Below are 19292 nucleotides of genomic sequence, written 5' to 3' on the forward strand. Positions count from 1 at the left end.
GCAGGGGCAACAGGTCCCTGGGGATAGACGATTGTCAACTGTCATGCTTGGTAACCGTGTAAGGCATATAGCACCCGCTTCTTGGGGGGTAACTTGCGCACGTGCTTTTGTCTGCAGCCCCCCAGCCCCTCCTCAGTTCATGCCGGAACTAACCCATTCGAACCCCGCGCGCCGAAATTTCTGGCAGTTTGCTATGGTCGCCGTTGCTTGGCCATCCTGTTGAAAGAACCACCTACCTGACTTCTCGGAGCTACTCACAGGGCGGAGGGCGAGGGCTCTACCTCAGCAAGCATTCTGCATGGGTCTAGCGGTTCCGTTGAAGTTAATCCTGTGGTCGCGTGCCTCGCGGTGTCCCCCGCCACGTGGCTTCCAACCCTGTGCATTTTTGACATTCCCCTTGTGCCCCTTATTAAGATCAGGTAGCATGGTCGTGCCGGAGAGGGGATGAGGAAGGTCGGAGACGAGGTTTAAGGGAAAGACAAGAAGAAGAACTTTATACAAGGGAATTTACATATATACAAACAGCAACTGAGAGAACGTCTCAGTAAGAGAGTCTCAAAACAAGGAGCAGAGCTACATGTCGATGAGCTCAGATGGTCAGGAGCTACTCGGCCGTCCAAGGCGCCGAGTTTTATATCCTTCCTTGTCCCTGGGCTCCCTAGATGGGGGCGGGCTTGTCGGGAAAGGAGGGTCCTGAAAGTTCACTGTGGCACCCACACACACACACACTCAATAGGGAACACGTCCCCGTCACGTGTTGGGAGAGAAGGATGCACTCTGCGTCGCGCAGATTCTGGAATGCTCTCGAACAGCATTCCTGCGCCTTTCACGTGGTCGCACGTGCTCGGGGTAGGGGAAACGGTCGTTGACCACTTCTCCCTGGAAGACGGTTGCTGCTGTCAACTTGATGTGCCCCTTGGAATGTCTAGTACTGTGGAACGTGGCAGCTAACTTCTTTCTGTACTGCAGAGCTGGCTGGCCAGATGCGGGGCGGATGACTGACGCCGCTTCCGTGGCTAATTCAGGCGTTTACCCCGCATGCCTTTCGCGACTCATCGGCATTCCGCTGCTACCACGCCGATTTTTTTCTCACGAAGGAGGCGAAACGTAACACCCTTCATTCTTTCGGGGAAAGCCTAAGATGTCTGTCTTTTGGGGGAAAGGGGGAGGCGTCCCATGGGGAAGGCAGCTTGTGGGGTATTTTTTGTGCCCCTTCCTTTCCGGGGGCAGGGGTCGAGGTTCGGCTGCCGCCTTTTTTTTTTTTTTTTTTTTTTGCATGAGCAGGCATGAGGAATGCGTACGCTTTTTTTGTCGAGAGGTGGCGTTCGAGTCTTTTCCGGTTTTGGACGTGCCAAGGAAGGAGGTGGGGTGGTTGTCACTAGTCACACGACAGCACTCTGCGCTGACACCATGAGATGACCCGTGTTTTTTAAGGATACTTCACTAGTCGCTTGACGCCACTCTGCGCTGACACCATGAGATGACACGTGTTTTTTAAGGATACTTCACTAGTCGCTTGACGCCACTCTGCGCTGACACCACAAGATGGCACGTGAGTTTCAAGGCTACTTTTTCGATTTGGCAACGAAGAACCAGGGGTATTTTGGGCAAAATAATTTGTTACATTTGGACAACCTTCGCGAGGTTTTGCGCTCATTAGCACTGTTTTTATTTGACTCGCTTGCAGGCGTTATCATCGTCATCGCGACGTACGTGTGATGTCATTAAATCTGCACGCGTAGCACGAACTCTGAAAATAATTGCATTAGCGAACTTAAGGCACTCAGCATTTACGTTTTTGACCGTGCTGTCAATTCGAGACCCCCTCTAGCCAGTGGAGTCATTTGATTTTCATGATGCTGTAGTTCACCCGGTTAAGCAATCGTTAATCCCCCTTTTCTGCCACCCCCCAGAGCCCTCCGCTGCATATACGCAGTATTTTGCTCTTCCGCGCCGTATTTCGGGAAGCGTTAACCGACTACAGCTCCTCTTGTTCGCCTGTGTGAAATGCCTTGAGAGCGTCCACATTCTTTCCACTGCACCGACGCCTGTTTGTTTCGTTCGTCTCGCGCATAGGGAGAAGGCGCGGTCGTGTCTTCCCTCTCGCGATCCGAAACCGGGAAAGACAACTCGCTTGCTCGCGCGCGCGAGAGAACCAATATTATCCGGCCTTGGACCGGCGGGTTACGCGAAGCTGCGAGCCTGGCTGGCTGGCTCGCGTTGTTTCGAGAAGCCTCGGGAACCGCTGTCGGCGGCAGAAGGAGCAGCCCTCCCCCCCACCCTCTGCGCCTTCGCATTTCTTCTTCGGAATACCGTTTGTTTCGACGAGTCGTTTCTGCGACACCTCTCTACAACACCGTTCTAGTAGGGAACCCGTTCTGGTCTCTCGTACCGCCTCTTCGCTGCCGGCAGTGTTGCATCGCCTGCGCCGAAATTCGCTGGCGGGCACACGTGTGCCTTTGACGAGGCCGTTATGCAACGGATGAGCCCGTCTCCGAAGACCTGCCTGAAAGGTGCTGCGGTTGGCGTAACCCTGACGAATTTTCTTTTCTTTTCCCACATTTGTTCCGTTTGCCGTTGGGTTTGCGCAAGGTTGCTGGACTGACCGTTTTCGAGGGAAGGCAGAAGAGCGACATCGCAGACGGTTCTTGTGGAAAGAGCGGTCGGTTGCTGGTCGCCTCGTGAAAAATTTGAGGAATTCGAGGCGTTTGAAGGGCCTTTTTTTTTTGTGAGAAACGGCTGCAGGCGACCGGTTCTCGCGTTTCACTGGAGGGGGGGGGGGGGGGGGGGGGTTCGTTCGAAAACCTTTTCAGTCCATATTTGTGGTCTGTTGAGTTTACTCGGGGATGACCGCGCTGACTTCTGCTTGTGCTAGATCTAAACACGCTCGCGTTGTCTCTTCTTCACTAATGCCTCTCTCGCACCACAGTCAACTGTTCGTTCCCACTGTTCGTTTTGTGTTGCGATGGTTTGCAGTGAGGCCACTAATTTATACCATTGCTGGGCAGGATTCCCAGAACAAACCGCGCTCAGTTAGTTATTGACGAGCGCTGAGAGAGAGACGTACTTTTTTTTTTTCTGCCATCGTAAGGCCGCGAAGAAATGAATGGACCGCCATGTGCTCACGACCGGCTGCGTGCGTAGGCGGTCTTCGGCGTGACGTCGCCCCCGAGGGTTTGCGTGCGCTGCGGGAAGTGGAGAGGGTTACGCGATTGAGAGCAGCTGTCTGCTTTACCGCACAATGTGCCGCCGCGCGGTCGCCGCCTGCATCGTTCTGAGCACTCGATTGGCGGTCTCGGTCCTTCGCATTCATGCGCGGTTTGCCGCTCTTGGCGCGTTTTTTCAGATGTAACCGGGCATCTCTTATTTCATCGCCGTCGATTCTGAGTTTACGGCGGCTAATCATCTCGGCGGCTGTGCCGGCGCTGCGCACCGGTCGTCCCACGGAATGTCAGAGATGCGGCTTTGGAAACGAGCATAGAAAGCGGGGAGAGGATTCGGGGAGAGAGGGGGCAGCATTAGCGGCGCTTTCGGGCTCGTGTCTGCCTCTGGAACGTCCAACACCAGAGAGAGCGCGAAGGCTACGCGGCGGCGTTTTGTGTGTGTGGGCCGTTCACTGCCGCCGTGTTGCGTTACTGCAGCCGCCGCTGCCCACACGGCGTTGTTCTTTTTGCGCACTCCTCTCTTTTGAGGCTGGCTGCTCGAGGGTTTCCCTTCCTGGTCTGGGACGCCGCGCCGGCGCTCGCTCGTTCGCTGCCGTTTCTAAATTTGTCGAGTGTGTGCGTGCGTCGGGCGGACGCAGCCGCCGAAGGAGTCGTCTCGAGGGGGGGGGGGGTGGGGGGGAATGGAGAGGGAGCGCCGCCGCCGAAAGGCTCGTCCGTCGCCTCCTCTCCGCGGCCTGTCCGAGGCGACGGCTGCTGTTGGCTTCATCGGCGGCTCGCGGCCTGCCCTGCCTTTGCTCGCCTGTGCGCGCGCCCGCGGGCTGTTCCTCGGCGCGTTGTCGTTCGTCGGTCTCTCGTGTCGCGCCGCCGTCTTGGCAGCGCATCGAAGGAGGAGATAAGCGCGCCCCCGACGCCATGATGCCGTCGTCGCGTGTCGGCTGCGGGCCGCGACCCTCGGGAACAACGCGTGTCGTGCCAGCGACGACGTAGTTGGCCGCGGCGACCACGCCGGCGCGCCACGAGGTCACTTTGGCTGCCTGCGCCGGCCGCGTGGGACACGTCGGGCCTCCGCCTCGGTCCGCCCCAGTGACTGCGGGCCGCGAGCCTACGAAGACGGGACCGCTCTGCCTGCCGCTCTGCCTCTCGATGTGCCGTGCCGCTGCCACGGCGGAACGTCTTCCGGCCGCCGCTAGGACTACCGCGGAGATCTTCGGCGCCCCGCCGCTGTCTGTTGTCGCCGGCGCCGCCCGTGAGCGCTGCTGCTGACGCGTGCGTTGAGCGCCGCCCAGGGCGTGCTTTCTTGACCGAGTATCTAGCCCCGCTCCCCGGATCCTTCGCGGCGACGGGGCAATCGTGTTCGTCGTGCGTTTTGCCAGCAGCTGTGTCGGTGTGACGCACGTGGTGTGTGCCGTCGTCCTCTCTCGTCGATGATGGCGAGTCCGCGGCCGCCGCCGGCCCGAGCGGCGATCAACGGCTCGCACGTTCCTATTCCAGGTGAGCGCCTTCTCCCCGGTCCGCGTGTATATTTATGGTTACGTTGCGTAACGCTGTGGCATAACCTGCGTAATCGCTGCGCACTGTTACTTCTCTTTGTTCCGACTCTTGCGCGGCTGGTTGGCATTCGCGGCCGTGATCTTTGTCAGTTGTGCCGGACCGCACCTGACACCTTCCCTGCCGCACTTGCCGGGGGCTATTTTTTTTTTCGCGCGTTCTTTCTTGGAGCCGCCGCGCCGTTTCTGGTTAGCTTCCACTTTTGGCTGGCGGCGCTGGTCGGCCGCGGTTAACCCTCGTCTCGGTATCCGGTCTGTGGAGGGAGGCCTCTGGCCCGCTGGAAGCGATGTCGGGGCGCGGCCGCGTACGCCTCGAAAGACGCCACGGCGTCAAAGGGTTGGCGAGCGCTTATCTACGTCCGTCATTGGTATGAGTGCGTGTTGTTCCTTCGCGGACGGATTTTTTTCCCCCCGTCCACCTTCTGCACTTGTTATCTTCGTGAGCATGGCTCTCGTCTGGCCATTTTTTCCTAATTGCGCTTGTGAGGAACGTTCTCCTTGCTGTTGGGTGACTGGGTCACCGTTCTCTTCACCTCCTTGTTTCTCGAGTCTTTTAGCCCTATCGGCAAGGAGAGGGGAGGGCTGCGGTTGGGAGAGAGGGATGGTGCGAGCTCGAGACGGAATGCGATCGGGTGTCACACGGGTTGAGTTCGGCCTCGCGGCTGGCCGTGCCGGAGGAGATAGTCGGGAAGAGAATTGCGAAAAAACCGGGCAAAATGTGCACGGCTGATTTTTGCGGGGGATCCTGAGTATGGTGTGACAGGCGGCTCTTCGGCCCTTCTGGCGCCAGCATCGTTGGCCCGCGGATATTTTTGGAAGCCGGTCCTTAATTGGCCGCATTGTTTTCGGTGAGCGGAACGTCCCGACCTGCTTGCAGAGTCTGGTTGTGCACGGGCGGAGTTCAGCCCCTTAGCTCTGTCCTTTGCCTTTGCCTCCAGAGTGTTCATTCGATGTGACCTTGAACTTGCCTAGCTCGAGAAGGCGTGTCGTCCTTCGGAGCGAGCCGGCCACATGATGGGAGTGGGCAGTGCAGTTAGTTGCCCTTGCATTCTCGTAGCTATCCCATGTGTGCAACCTTGGCACTTAGATCTAACGTACTGTGCCATCTTTTGAGAGCTAGGGTACAGTCCAAACTTTATTTTTATACGTTGATAACCCGCGTATGGCCAGGGTGAATGACAGACAGCTGCTGAGATAAATGGGAATGTTCTGCTGGAGTTACGGAATGTTATACAAGCTTAGAAACAGGCGAGTAATTGAAACTCATGCCATTTCAATCTTCGCGTCAATAAAATGGAGTTCTGTTTGAAGTGTGTTCTTTGCTGCCAACTGCCACATTCTACAGTTATGCTAACACAGCTGATGACTGTGCTGGAAGTGCCAGGAGGTGTGCTTCTATGAGACTTATTCCCTGGATGGATGGATGGATGGATGGATGGATGGATAATAATGGCTTTACCCTTTGTACCGGGAGGTAGCTTTCGCCACCTAGCCTATACTTCCCCCATTAATTTAATTTTATTTTCCCTTTCGCTCTTACAATATCTAATCTGTCTATCCTTTTCCCCTCGAAATTCACGCCTCCCTTGATTTCCGCCGCCAACCTCCAAACCTCTCCTTCGTCAACGTCACGCTTTTCCCATCCACTCGCCCGTCCTCCCCAGTAAATCCCAGCACTATCTCTATGGTCGTTGCTGCCCCCTCTGGGAGGGCTGGCGGAGTTCTGTGCACCTCAGAACCAAGTGTTCTATGGTTCTGAGGAACCAGCAACTCTCACAGCATGTTTTTGTTTGGAACTGCATTTCAACGCAAGATTTTTTGTGGAGTGTGCATCGCAGGTGTACACGGCATTCATGTCATTCTGATACCAGCTAGTGAAAACTTTTGAGAGTATGTGTATGTCAGGGTCTGGGGTTTTTTTTTTCTTCTCATTTTTGAGTCAAAAAGCATTTAACTTCTGTGGGGTACACAAGTTTTCTTTGTACATTGCACTAGAGCTAAATTAGAAGTCATTGGTCGAAAAAAGCCTCCGCGGTGGCTTAGTGGCTATGGTGCTCGGCTGCTGGCCCGAAAGACGCGGGTTCGATCCCGGCCGCGGCGGTTGAATTTCTTTGGAGGAGAAATTCGAGGCCCGTGTACTGTGCGATGTCAGTGCACGTTAAAGAACCCCAGGTGGTCGAAATTTCCGGAGCCCTCCACTACGGCGTCTCTCATAGCCTTAGTCGCTTTGGGACGTTAAACCCCATAAAACCAAACCAAAACCATCATTGGTCGAAAATTTACTCAGTCCTTAGACCTCGTCCAAGAACAGCAAACCAGTGTCATAGCATCACAGACAAGTATGATTCTTAAAAACAAGTTGCTGTCTTGCAGCTGCCACCTGTTTTAACTGTGTGACCGTCCCAACTGCCATGTTGCACAACCACACTAGCGCAAGTAATGAAGGAAAATTCTGTTGTTCCCAGGTGTGAAAAATTATCTACATATGCAGACATCGTACACATGGGCACGCATGTCTTGTCACCAAAATTGTCACCATGGCCCTGAACTGTCCAGAAGAGTGTCCTGTGTACAATGTTCATGCACTTTATCCATAATAACGATTTATTCTGGCAGTGCGTCGTATATGAACCGAATGCTTGTAAAAATCTTAAAAGTCTGGCACAAGGAATTTTAAATGCTTGTGCCGCACAGGGGCTGCTGGTCTTTGTGGCTCGCTGTGGAAAGGCCAGCTGGGCAGTTGAGCAGTTCTGTTGACTGATGGTTTGACTCTGGGTGCCACCTCTTGTGTTGCAGGGAAGGAGGGCCGCAAGTCAGCCAAGAAGAAGAAGAAAGAGTGGAACAAGAAGGGGGAGAGCAAGGAGGGTGGCGACATGGATGCCTTCGTCGACAGGGAGGAGGTGAGACCCCATTCGCTTTCCCTGCAGAGTCCCACCTGTTGGTTGATTGGGGACTGGAGTGGTATTCAGTAGCATGAAGTGCAAGTGTGTTGTTCGCGCTCTGCACCATTGCAGGGGTGGCAAGCATTGCTGCATGAAGTTTGCCCTAGGTTTTCATTGAGAAGCCTTTCATCGCAGCAGCGCCAGTTAATTTGTCCGCACTGCACTACTTGAGTGTTGTAATTGAGAGGTGACACATATTGCATAGCCCACATTTCAGGGGCAAAGTGCTATTGTGCTTGGATTTCCAGCTAGGTTAAGCCCACTGACGAGTGGTAGTAAATAACCTGGAGCTCTCCTTTACTGTATCCTTGGTAGCCCGGGCAGAGCTTTTTACCAAAGAATTCACGAGTAGGGAATGAACCACACATTGTCCATTTGTTTTGTTTGGTCAAGAAACCCTTTTTACCGTGCTTGTTACGAAACTGCGCTGGTTAAGCAGAACACACTGGCAAACACAGGTTGCCAACTGGAGAACTTTGCAAGCACGTGCACTTGTGTAGCACCTGCGAAAGCCTGGTATGGGGCAAGGGAGAAGTCTTGAAGCAACCTACTGAGAACAGCTGTAGGTAACTTGGCTTCGGTTAACTAACTGAGGAGTGAGGGGAAATTTGCCGTAGGAGAAATTGTTGGTGAAAATAGCAAATAGTGGCTATTATTGACCAAGTGGAAATATGCATAAAAAGGCTCTAAGTTCAGGAATGGGCTACACCGTACTTCCCCCAGGCCTCTTGACCAAGGGATGTCTGTATAGTCTCTTCAATAGTCAGCTTTTCGGCAGCATAAAGAAGTTGTTGCACGTTATTCCTTGGAGGCACAGCACTGGACATCTCGTATTAGTGGTGCACTTAGCAGCAGGGTTTCGTTACTGCTGCTTCAAAATCAGCCCTTTGGTTGTGTGTCCTCGCTGAGTTCCTCCTCTCTGGCCTCGTGCAGCAGTCAGCTGTCCAGCCAAGTGTGACAGCGGCTGTGGCTCCTGAGGCGCCTGCCAGGACTCCCACTCCCCCAATGAGGCTCAGTCCTGCACCCCCTGCGCCCGCTGCTGCTGCTGCTGCCCCCACCGCTGCACCTGCCAGTGCTCCTGCACCAGTTTCCCCTCCAGCTGCTGCAGAGACGGCACCAGCAGCTGCCACGACCACCCTGCCGACGTCACCTGATCAGACGGATTCCTCAGCCGGCGAGGATGAGCAGCACAGGAAGGTGCGTGGAGTCTGCCTGGGGTCACTCCCGGTGAAAGCCACTGTTTTGGCAGGGCAGCACGAGATGGTGTGAAGTGCTACCTTTCTGCATATGCTCTGCTGTGGCAGTGATGGCGGTATGAATGCTTACTGCACCACACATAGGCATCAAATTTTCACCAGTCGTTGAGGTGGAAATCTGAGAAACACTGGCATAGTAATTAGTTATAAAATAATTGATCTTGTAATCCGCAAGGTATAGAGAAAAATCAATAGCACTTTTGTTATTAGGATGCCAAAATACACTAGACTGGAAAATTTCGTTGAATGTTGGAAATTGGGTTGAAGACCAGGATGAGGGCCTTAAAGACATTTGTCAACTTATTTTGCTGAAACTTCGCACGCAGGTGTACCATAGAATGCTGGTTTCAGATATGCATTTGATATGCAACTAGATGAGGGTGGGCAAATGATTGCCAAATTGGTTTTTCTTCCACTGTTAATTATGATCAGCAAAATGACTTGTAGGCATTTTGAGAGCTTTAGGCCTTTGCAAATGTCTGCTTATTCAGGAAGTTTTTTTTACCTGGGAAATTAACAAGAAGGCCCGTAAGAAACGGCTTATTTAGGATATGTTATTTTGCTATATACTACTTCCTTCCAAATGAGATATTTGAAATCTAAATTCATATTTGGGATAAGTATTCTGATATACCAGCATGCTAAGTTTCAACAAGAGACGTTGACATTTAAAAACCTTTTTTAGACCGTGGTCTGCCCTTGATTAGGCAGCAGCCATCCAGTTTTTGCGCTCATTGAAAGTTGATGGTATGTTGATGTTTGTCTGGCTGCAAAAGACTAATTTATTAAGAAAATTGCGTTGAAGAATTTCTCTCCTCTTGATTCAAGCTTGTGACGTCCACACAGGAATGGGCTCTGTGATCTGTGGACACTCTGCAGGTTACACCCAAAATCTGCCAACAGTGGCAAGAGCTGCATTACATATTTTTGGCCTTTTCGAGCTTGTAGAAGCCCCATTTTGTGTGCTTGAAGCACTTTTGTCAGGAGGCTGCATTAATCCATCAGTACAGTTCAAATGGCCAATTTCTCCGCAGGTGTTCCTGTAAAGCGCCTTCTGCAATCTCCCTAACTGCAGTTTGCATTGTCGTTGTTGCCCTTACTCAATAAGTTAAGGAGCATGCACGCAGCTGTGCATGCATAGTTGCATGCTACCAGATATGTCTTTTGTGCATAAATGACAGTACGGTGAAAAAAAAAGTGGCTTTTGGAGGTTATTTGGTGCATATTTGCATGCTGGTGATAGGTAGTGCAACCCCATTTCTGAAGTAAAGGTGGACTGTGAATCAAAGTTGGGGTCTCTTTTGTTGGATACACAGGCAGTGAAGATAAAGAACGAAGAGAACCTGAGGGTCTCTCGAGAAGCCGCTGCTGCTGCCGCTGCTGCCACCACCACAACGCCAGTTGTTGAAGCGTCTGACATGGTGGAGAAGGCAGAGACAGAAGCCGTTGAGGACGGCTCGGAGGTGCCTGCCTCGCGTGTGACTGACGAGGAGGTGGAAGATGGCGAGGAGAACGAAGAGGAAGAGGAGAGCAGCAGCAGCAGCAAAGAAAGTGGGGATGCCAAGGGGCCCGCCCTCAAGTACACCTATCGCGAGGACCAGTGGAGCCCAGTGAACCCGGAAGGCCGCAAGCAGTACGACCGGCAGTTCCTGCTGATGCTCCAGGGGGAGCCCATGTCGCTGAAGAAGCCCTATGGCTTGCCCAATCTGGATGTCATCAAGGACACTGTAAGCTGTGGGCCTGCCCTTTTCTTTATTGTCTGCTTAAAGTTTCGGTACTTTTTGGGGTTTTAAACAAGGCCGCCAAAGGCTATTCTTAAACTGGTACTCTTTACTCACCTTCTCACTTAAGTGGGTGAGTGAACAAAGTGAAAAACTCTATAACTTACGTTATAGAGTTTTGAAGTTGTCGCTTCAGAAATGAGAAGGAAAATGCGTATTCCTGTTTCTGAAGTGGCAGCTTCAGTGCCCTATAACTCAAGTTCTATGAGAGCCAGGATGATAACTTTACCCTTATTGCATTCCTTGGTGTCCAGAAAACCCAATGGCATACATTTCAGCGAGTTTCCCGCAGAAAATTTTCTTCAAAACTCTCCGCAAAATACTTGCATAAAAAGTGCATAAGTGCTCAAGGAATTGTTTTACATGAAATTAAATGACATATCTAGAATCAGTGCACAAGAATACACGTGCCCTGAAAATTCATAACTATGGCTAAATTAATAAAATTTTCTTTTCAAGACCAGTGTCCCCCCTTGAGACCACCAGCTCAATTATGATTACATGTTTGGAATTAGAAGAGAAAAACACACCTGGGTGCAAAATTTCACGAGATTCGAGCCATAAATAAAAGTTCGTGTTAAGACCCTCGTCCCCTATTATGAAGTCTTGGTGCAAGTTAATGTGATTAATGCAATAAACGTTTAGGGAATTTGCCATTGACTGTCAGAGTGAAAAGTGATTGGGTGAAATGAAATCAGTCTCTCACACTATTTGTGGTTTACTTGACACAGTGCCACAAAACTACTTGAATAGCATGCCCTAGGCAAAACTACTGGTGGTGTTGGAACACAGAAGATGATGGCTTTTCTGGATCAGTCAAGTTGAACATGTTGCTTGCGATGTCGTGGTACATGTTTATATGAGCACCGCTTCTAGTGCTACTTCTGAAGCAGCGTGCTGCTTGCCTTCACAGGCCATTCAGCACAAGCTCCCAGACCTTCCCCGGGGTGGTCCCTACCAGGGTGGCGGCCAGTCCTCGATGGGAGGTGGACCCGGTGGACCCATGGGACGCAGTGCCCACCCCGAGCACCTGTTCATGCCTTCCTATGCTCGCAACGGGGTGGCACGACCACCCGCCGGCGGTGGTGGAGGCAGTGGGCCGGGCCGAAGGCAGAGCCAGCCTGGGCGCGGTGGGGACAAGCCCAAGAAGGTGATCACCCTGTCCAGCTCCCTCAACCAGGACGTCAAGCTGCACGCAGCGCAGAATGCCTGGAAACCTTCCCACAAGGCACCCGGCGACGCTGCGGCTGAGGATATAGCCTCTGAGGCAAGTTGGCAGTCATATATTTTTATTGCGAAAGCAATACTACTCGCACTCTCAAGCCTTCGCTTGACCCGGCCGCAGTTACGTTTGACCTTTAGCGGAGTGAATATGGCCGACCAACTCGCTCCTTCAGATAGCCGGGCGCCGCGCACCTGTGGCGCTACTGCCGCTGTGCCGTCATACCAGCTGTAGGTTATGTTCATAAATACCGTATGAACTAGCGTAAGGGCTGCACTTTTTTTTTACATTTGGTTGTGAATTTTGAAGGTACGGCCCATAAAAAAAATAAAGTGTCAATATTTTTTTCCTCGGTGATCTAGTCTATGAGGCGCCGCTAGTACACGAGTTTGTATGGTATATAATTTAATCGGCATCCGATGTATGGAGCATTCTCTGAAAGTGTACTGAGTGAAGCCTACTAAGTCTGTTTCATGTCCACGAATTTGGGCTACATTGAACTGTTTTGCAGTTTTTTGCCTGCCCACAGTAACTGAAGTTTCACAGTATGCTTTGAGGCCACTGAGTTGGAAAGTGTTAGTGACTCACTGGCTTTGGCATTTCTGCTGTCAGTGCATGTTAAAGAAGCCCAGGTGGTCGAAATTGCCGGAGCCCTTCACTGCGGAGTCTCCCATAGCCTGAGTCATTTTGGACGTTAAACCCCATAAACCAAACTAAACTTATTTCTACTCAATGCGTGCAGGAGCTGTACCGGCGGGTCCGGGGCATCCTGAACAAGCTGACGCCGCAGAAGTTCCAGTCGTTGGTGGAGCAGGTGCGGAACCTGGAGATCAACTCGGAGGAGCGCCTGAACCGGGTCATTGACCTCGTGTTTGAGAAGGCCCTCGACGAGCCCAACTTCAGTGTGCCCTATGCCAACATGTGCAAGCACCTGGCCATGTTCGAGGTCCCGGTCACCAACGACCCCGAGGGCCGGATGGTGAATTTCCGTAAACTGCTGCTGCTCAAGTGTCAGAAGGAGTTTGAGAAGGACACCAGTGATGACATCCGCAAGGCGGAGCGCCTCAAGAAGATTGAGGCGGCAACCACTGAGGAGGAGAAGGCCAAGCTGAATGAGGAGCTGATCGACGATGAGAAGAAGTCCAAACGCCGGTCGCTAGGCAACATTCGCTTCATAGGCGAATTGTACAATCTCAATATGTTGACTGCGCCCATCATGTTTGACTGCCTTCGGCGGCTAATCAACTCCAATGATGAGGACTCGTTGGAGTGCCTGTGCAAGCTGCTCATCACGATTGGCAAGGAGCTAGACTCTGCCGCCGCCAAAGGAGCACAGGTCAGTTGAAGTGGTTCTCACTCGTGCTGTTGCTTTATTTCTGGACAAAATGCCGGTTGCAGTGCCAAGCATTTACCTTCGATAGTGCACCTTCAGTTATCTGCATCTTTTTTGGATGCAGACTACACAATTTGTACATACTACGAATATATGGGGTCAGGAAAAATGTTCACATCGTTCAAAACGAACAAACTTCGTATGCAGAGCTTTTGCAGGTTTGTGTGCCACCCCTGACTCGTGACGCTGGCACTGTGCTGGTTGCACACTACCGCTTGCTGCCTGTTGTGCACCGCGTGACTGGCAATCACAGTGCCGCTGATGTATGGGCAGCAAGCGTTTGGTGCTCAAGGCTGCCATCATGGCTTGCGCGCTTGTACCATCTGCAGTGGGCTCGGGGTGGTTCATAACATCCGAATTTCTGCCCATTCCACACAGTGTAATCTGGCCAGGACAGTTCACGAATTTGTGGTCCTGAAATTCAGATCAACCGGGATCATATTCAGATTGTACTGTAATGTGTATATTGAAGAGGTGAAATATTCTTTTAACTGTAAAACTGCTTCACTGGACTTCTTCATATGCGCGTAGACGGGAAGAATTCATTTTAACAGCAGTCTGTACTGACATGAATCCTGTTGCATTTTGCTAAGATAGAAAGCTGTAGCTTTTGGATCGCAAGGTTTCTTTAGGGGAGAAGTTTCAAATGCAGCAGCCTGCGTAAACTTCTCGGTTGTGGCCTGTTCATCCGAGTTTTCATTGCTGTAGCAAAACTTTGCTGCGTATTCTGAAAGTGCCCATTATGCGGACCTGTCCACATGGGCGTGGCCTGAAAGTACCCCCTTTGTCCAGTAAAACGTATTAATGGGACAAGTTATGTAATAGTCATTTTTGCTGTACATCTAATGATGCATTAGCTAGTACGACTGGTCGGGCAGTTTCCTCTGCATTCGGGGCTTCAACCTATTGGCTAAGGCCGAAGTGGACACTTCCAGGATATGGACACCATGAACGTGTGTACATGTGTTTTGATCCCCACGCCCCATAAGCTGTCCCCCAGTGGTCCTCGGACATGTGCGGGCGTCCTGCCTGTCTGTCCGGGATCCTGTTCCAGTGCTTGGGCATTGGGGGGTCTAGCGAGTCATGGTGTGGCAAATCAAGGTGCCTCCTGTTGTGGCGTTCCCTCTTTCACTGCCTCACGTGAAGGAGAGTTGCCTGCATGCAGTCACTGGTGGCCTACATTTAACACTTTGCTACTTCATTTTTTGTTTCTTGTGCACATTTCTGTTCTCTCTCCTGTCCTTTGTGTCTCAGTAGCTTAATCCATCTACCTTACTCCATGTCAAATGTCAGTGAGCCCTGCTTGTGATGACCAGTTGTACTAAAGTAGGCTGGTGGTGATGAGCCTTATGTATGAAGTCCAGAAGTGGTTGAGCAACTGTGCGTTCTCTTATACTATATCAAGGGGTATTTGCAGGGTGTGAACAAAGGTAAATGACGTACTGTATTTGCTGGCGTAGTTAGTGCACCAGCCATTTATGTCAGTTCCTTGCTAATATAATATCCTCCATTATAGCTTAGGTGCATTATATGATCATATGCAATCGTTAGTTGATTTATTACTTGTCGTTGCTCTATGGGGCTGAGACAAAAGGACAGTTGCTTTCCTTTTGAGCATGTGCTGCATTTTGTTTTTGCTCGGACTAGCACCTTGCGCTGCCTTTGGCCCTAATGCACCTACTAAACTGCGTTCTAGGTAGGACTATTTATATATGTAGTTCGCACCTTATTCTGACGAATGTATTTGGTCCTTTCTGTTGTTTTTATTTCTTTTGGGTGGGGGGATTGATTTTATGCTGATCAAGTACTGTACAGTGCATGCATGTCTGTGGCTTGGTCCATACTGAAGTGTTGCTGTGATGTCTGCAAGTTTGGAAATTGCAAATTGGATTCTGCCTTGAATTTTAATTTCAGTTATACAAGCCTGGCATGCTCTGTGAGGGAGGAAAAAAAAAAAGTTTTATGCTTTGTTTCTGCAGTTTTGTTTTGTTGTTTGCCTTCCCCTAACCTTGCACTTGCACACTTGTTTTGTTGCCTCCTCTTTCCCTGCAACCCACCTTCGGTCATAATCGCCTCGTTCACCCGCACAACAACACTGCCGCCACTGCTGCTGCTGTCGCCGCCGCCACCGTGCAGGGGGGTAAGGTGAATCCCAAATTGCAGCTGGACGAGTATTTCCGGAAAATGGAGAACATCGTCAAGAAGCGGGAGGTTTCACTACGGGTCGTCTTCATGCTACAGGATGTCATCGACCTACGCATGGTACGTGCCGTCCTGCTTTTGTTGGTGGTCTGTTTCAGCACTACACGGTGAGAGACAGCAAATCGTTTCAAAGAGTAAATGTATTGAGGCCAAAGCACAGCTTGCTTGGGAAGTACTATAGCTGTCCAGGACATTCAACGTCTGAGCTTGTCACACTTGTGAATGAGGCACAACTGCCCTCAGTGCAAAAGTCCCCCAGGATTCCGTCGTGGCTGAATGATTGCAGCACTAATTTTTTTCCTGTTTCGTAAACACGAGCAACACTTTGCTGTGTAAATCATGTTGTCTGGCTGCGGAGAGAGGCAGCTACATAAACCCTGGTAACTTTAGATATATCCGAGTGAAATTTCTTTTTGCACTTCCAGGTTGTGGATACTAATGGACTCAGTGCAGAGCTTTTAAAAGCCTTCAAGAATTGGCTTTGCGGGGAAAGGTATAATCCTAAATATGACAAGCATATGGATAAATATCACCAGGGTGGCTAGCGACCTAAAAACATGAAAAACCTGGAATTGGCAGAGCAATTGTGCTGTGGAACTGCAAAAAAAATTCACACAAATTGTCAGGGTTACCGTCAAAGCATTGTGGGAGTTGGGAAAATTAACACACAATGGTCTGCCTTGACAGAACTGAGGGTGTCTAGCTTGGGAAAGCTTGCTCTAGGGCCGTGTTGATCTCATAGGCCATGCAGAAACTAAACCTGCTAGTCCAGTAGGTCTGGTTAAAGCTGGGATACCAAGTTCATCAAAAACTGCTACTCTAGTGAATACTATATTATGCTTATCCAACTGCGATACTGCTGTCGAAACAGGCGTCGGAGCAAGCAAAGGTGCCTTCGATGAAAAGGCAGGACAACGGTGGTTCTCACCAATGACTGACCGACTAGCCCTTGTCAGCCCTCTTCTTATAGTGTGGCATCTCTCTCTCCAGATACACGTGAAGTGTCATTTAGAGAATTTCTCGAATTAAATTTTTCTGTTGCTCACGATAAAGCTTGCTTAATGCTAACGGATATCGCCACTTTGTTTGTTTAGTCATTGCAATCAGATGAAACATTGTCTCATGATAGGAGCATTGAGAAATGAGGCATGTTCGTGTCTTTTTAGGTATTTTACTTACTTTTATGTCTTTTGGCATCAATCTAGTGAAACTTTATTGTGGTCATGAATTTGCACTTGAGCACGTTGATGTAAAATATTTTATATTGCCGTGCTCACCCTGTCACCTGAATAGCCATGAAAGACTCATTGTGCTGACAATGTTTTTCGGGGCCTCCTTGACTCTGAGGAGCTGCCCATGCGCTGTCATGCTCCTTGATATAGCTGAAGACATGCTTTGAATTCGTGATGCTGACAGTGACTTGCCACTGTGCACCACACTCGCAGAGGAAATGGGTGCCGAGACGAGACGAAAACATCCCCAAGACAATCGACCAGATCCACGAAGAGGCCCAGCGGGAGCACGTGAACGAGGAGCTGATGCGGGACAGCATGCCGCGACCAAAGCGAGGAGAGGACCGGCGCAAGGGCGGCCGTGCAGGCGGTGGTGGTGGCTTTGAGGATGGCTGGAACACAGTGCCGAGCAAGAAGCATGTAGACTTCAACAAGCTCAAGCAGATCAGCACCAAGCAGACGGAGATGGACAACATTCAGTTGGGGCCCGTCTCACGCATGTCCAGTTGGGCCAAGGGCAGCAGCGGTGGTGGAAAGTCCTCCAGCCAGGTGAGGATCCAGTTCTAGGCCTCTTCCATAGAACAGAATCACTCTACAAACAAATATAGCTTTTGCTGGTGCTCATGTGTGGTCTCTTAGGAGGTAGTACTTACAAGGGTCCTTGATTGCTTGCCTTTTTCAGGAGCCTGAGGGGCGACCTTCAGGTGCCACGAATCGCTTCTCTGCTCTGGCTGATGCACCATCCTATGACTCCCGCCGTGGTGCTCAGCGGTCAACAGCCTCGAGTCGGGAGTCGAGTCGCGGTCGGGGCGGCAGCCAACAGCAGTCGCCAATGCCGTCAATGGGTGCGCGTAAGACGCCCTCGCAGTCGCGCGAGCGGGACGCGGCCTTGGCAGCTGTCAAGAACCTTGCTGCAGCCAACACCGCCCCAGCGCCTGCGCCTGCAGCTCCCGCTGCGTCTCCTGCGCCGGAAGCCCCCCGAGCGGACGGCAAGTCGAGGGAGCCAGAGATGGTTCTCAAGGGCCCAGCCAACATGGACGAGGACACCTTCAGGTCACGGACAGAGGCCCTGGTTGACCAGTTCCTCTGCAACAGTGATTTGCCAGACGCGGTGCAGAATGTGGTGGAGCTCGCATCGCCGGGCAATGTGGCCAAACTGGTGTCTACGGCCATTGAACACACGCTGGAACGCAACCCTGAAGCTCGCCGACTAACAGGCCAGCTGCTCAAGGAGCTGCTCAAGCGCAAGGTGGTCTCCCTGGATGTCTTCACCAAGGGTCTGCACGGCGTGTTGGAATACGGCGAAGACATGGAGCTGGACATCCCCAAGGTGTGGGAGTACGTGGCAGAGCTGGTCTCGCCACTGTTCCTGGACCTCCTGGCACTGCAGTACCTGCGTGATGCAGCTGAGCCACTGCGTCCCATTGGCCGGGCAGGGCGGCTGGCCGCCTGCGTACTGGTCAACCTAGCAAAGACCCTGGTGCGTGCTCTGGCAGGGACATGCCACCTTTTGTAGTCTACTCGTGTGCAGCAGCAAGGAGCAAACAATTGCCTCACATTCTTTTACAGGGTGAGTCTACTGTGGCCAACATGTGGCGGACAGCAGGCCTCCAGTGGAGTCACTTCTTGGGACCTGCGGAGGATGGCGAAGCCTTTGCCAAGGCCAATGTACGTGCTCTCCAACCGCAGTGTTTTCGTTCAGGCATCCTCATTTGCTTGGCATGGTGTGCTGATGGGGCTCTGTTGACTTGCAGGGTGTTGCCTTCACGTTGGGAGGAGCTCCGGCTGCTTCAAGCACCGGCAGTGGTGCACCTGCTGGCCGCACGGCAGGGGGATCCGCGGCGTCCTTGCCGGAGCTGGAGTCCCAGTTCAACTTCCTGATCCGCTCAAAGGGGACTCCTTCAATCAACATCATTGAGTGGATTGAGGTGAGCCCAGCTCTGGATGTCGCACACTTTCCTGACTGACACATATGCTTGCTTTGCACAGCATAGTAATGTTGAATTAGTTCTCTTCATCTGACCATTGCATTTTTTTTTTTCATTTGATCCAGTCCAATCTCGGCGAAGCCCAGACAAAGAATCCGCCATTCATCCGTGCCTTGGTAACCGCTGTAGCTGAGAATGCCATCACAAGTGAGTGTGCAGCACTCCACTCAGAAGTGCTTGAAAGACAGCCAACAAAGAATGAACTAACGCAATTTTTCTCTCTCCGCACCTGCAGTGAACCGTGATGGCAGCGGGGAGTTGAAGGAGGATCTGATTAAGGCGTACGGGGACCTTTTGCAAAAGTACCTCAACCACGATGAGGAGCGAGAGTTGCAAGCCCTGTACGCACTACAGGCTCTGGTCAACCGTCTAGAACATCCCAAAGGTGAGACCTGTTGGGCTGATGTGTCCCATGCTCGCTGGGGAAATTAGTGTCGGGAGTTCTGGGTGGGCCCATCCTGTTACGACGATCGCAGATCAGCCCTTGTGTGCTGCATGGTTTACCAGCCGCAACTTTTATGGCTATGTTGGCAAATTCAGGATGGCTTCCTGCAGCTGTTCAATT

General features: G+C 51.6%; 1 protein-coding gene across 1 annotated transcript in view; it reads left to right on the forward strand.

Annotated features, from left to right (window-relative positions):
* LOC149364557 (eukaryotic translation initiation factor 4 gamma 3-like) overlaps window positions 1-19292 on the forward strand; it is a 64405-nt gene that overhangs the window by 42508 nt on the left and 2605 nt on the right. Inside the window, exons 11-22 of the mRNA XM_089574511.1 lie at window positions 7508-7611; window positions 8587-8850; window positions 10226-10636; window positions 11604-11957; window positions 12655-13248; window positions 15442-15567; window positions 16953-17288; window positions 17422-18219; window positions 18309-18407; window positions 18494-18667; window positions 18793-18874; window positions 18963-19112. Coding sequence (XP_089430637.1) covers window positions 7508-7611; window positions 8587-8850; window positions 10226-10636; window positions 11604-11957; window positions 12655-13248; window positions 15442-15567; window positions 16953-17288; window positions 17422-18219; window positions 18309-18407; window positions 18494-18667; window positions 18793-18874; window positions 18963-19112 — 3492 coding nt within the window. The remainder of the gene's footprint in view (window positions 1-7507; window positions 7612-8586; window positions 8851-10225; window positions 10637-11603; window positions 11958-12654; window positions 13249-15441; window positions 15568-16952; window positions 17289-17421; window positions 18220-18308; window positions 18408-18493; window positions 18668-18792; window positions 18875-18962; window positions 19113-19292) is intronic.

This window comes from Amblyomma mixtum, chromosome 2 (genome assembly GCF_055824585.1).
Source record: "Amblyomma mixtum isolate Tamu chromosome 2, ASM5582458v1, whole genome shotgun sequence".
In the NCBI taxonomy this organism is placed as follows: domain Eukaryota; kingdom Metazoa; phylum Arthropoda; class Arachnida; order Ixodida; family Ixodidae; genus Amblyomma; species Amblyomma mixtum.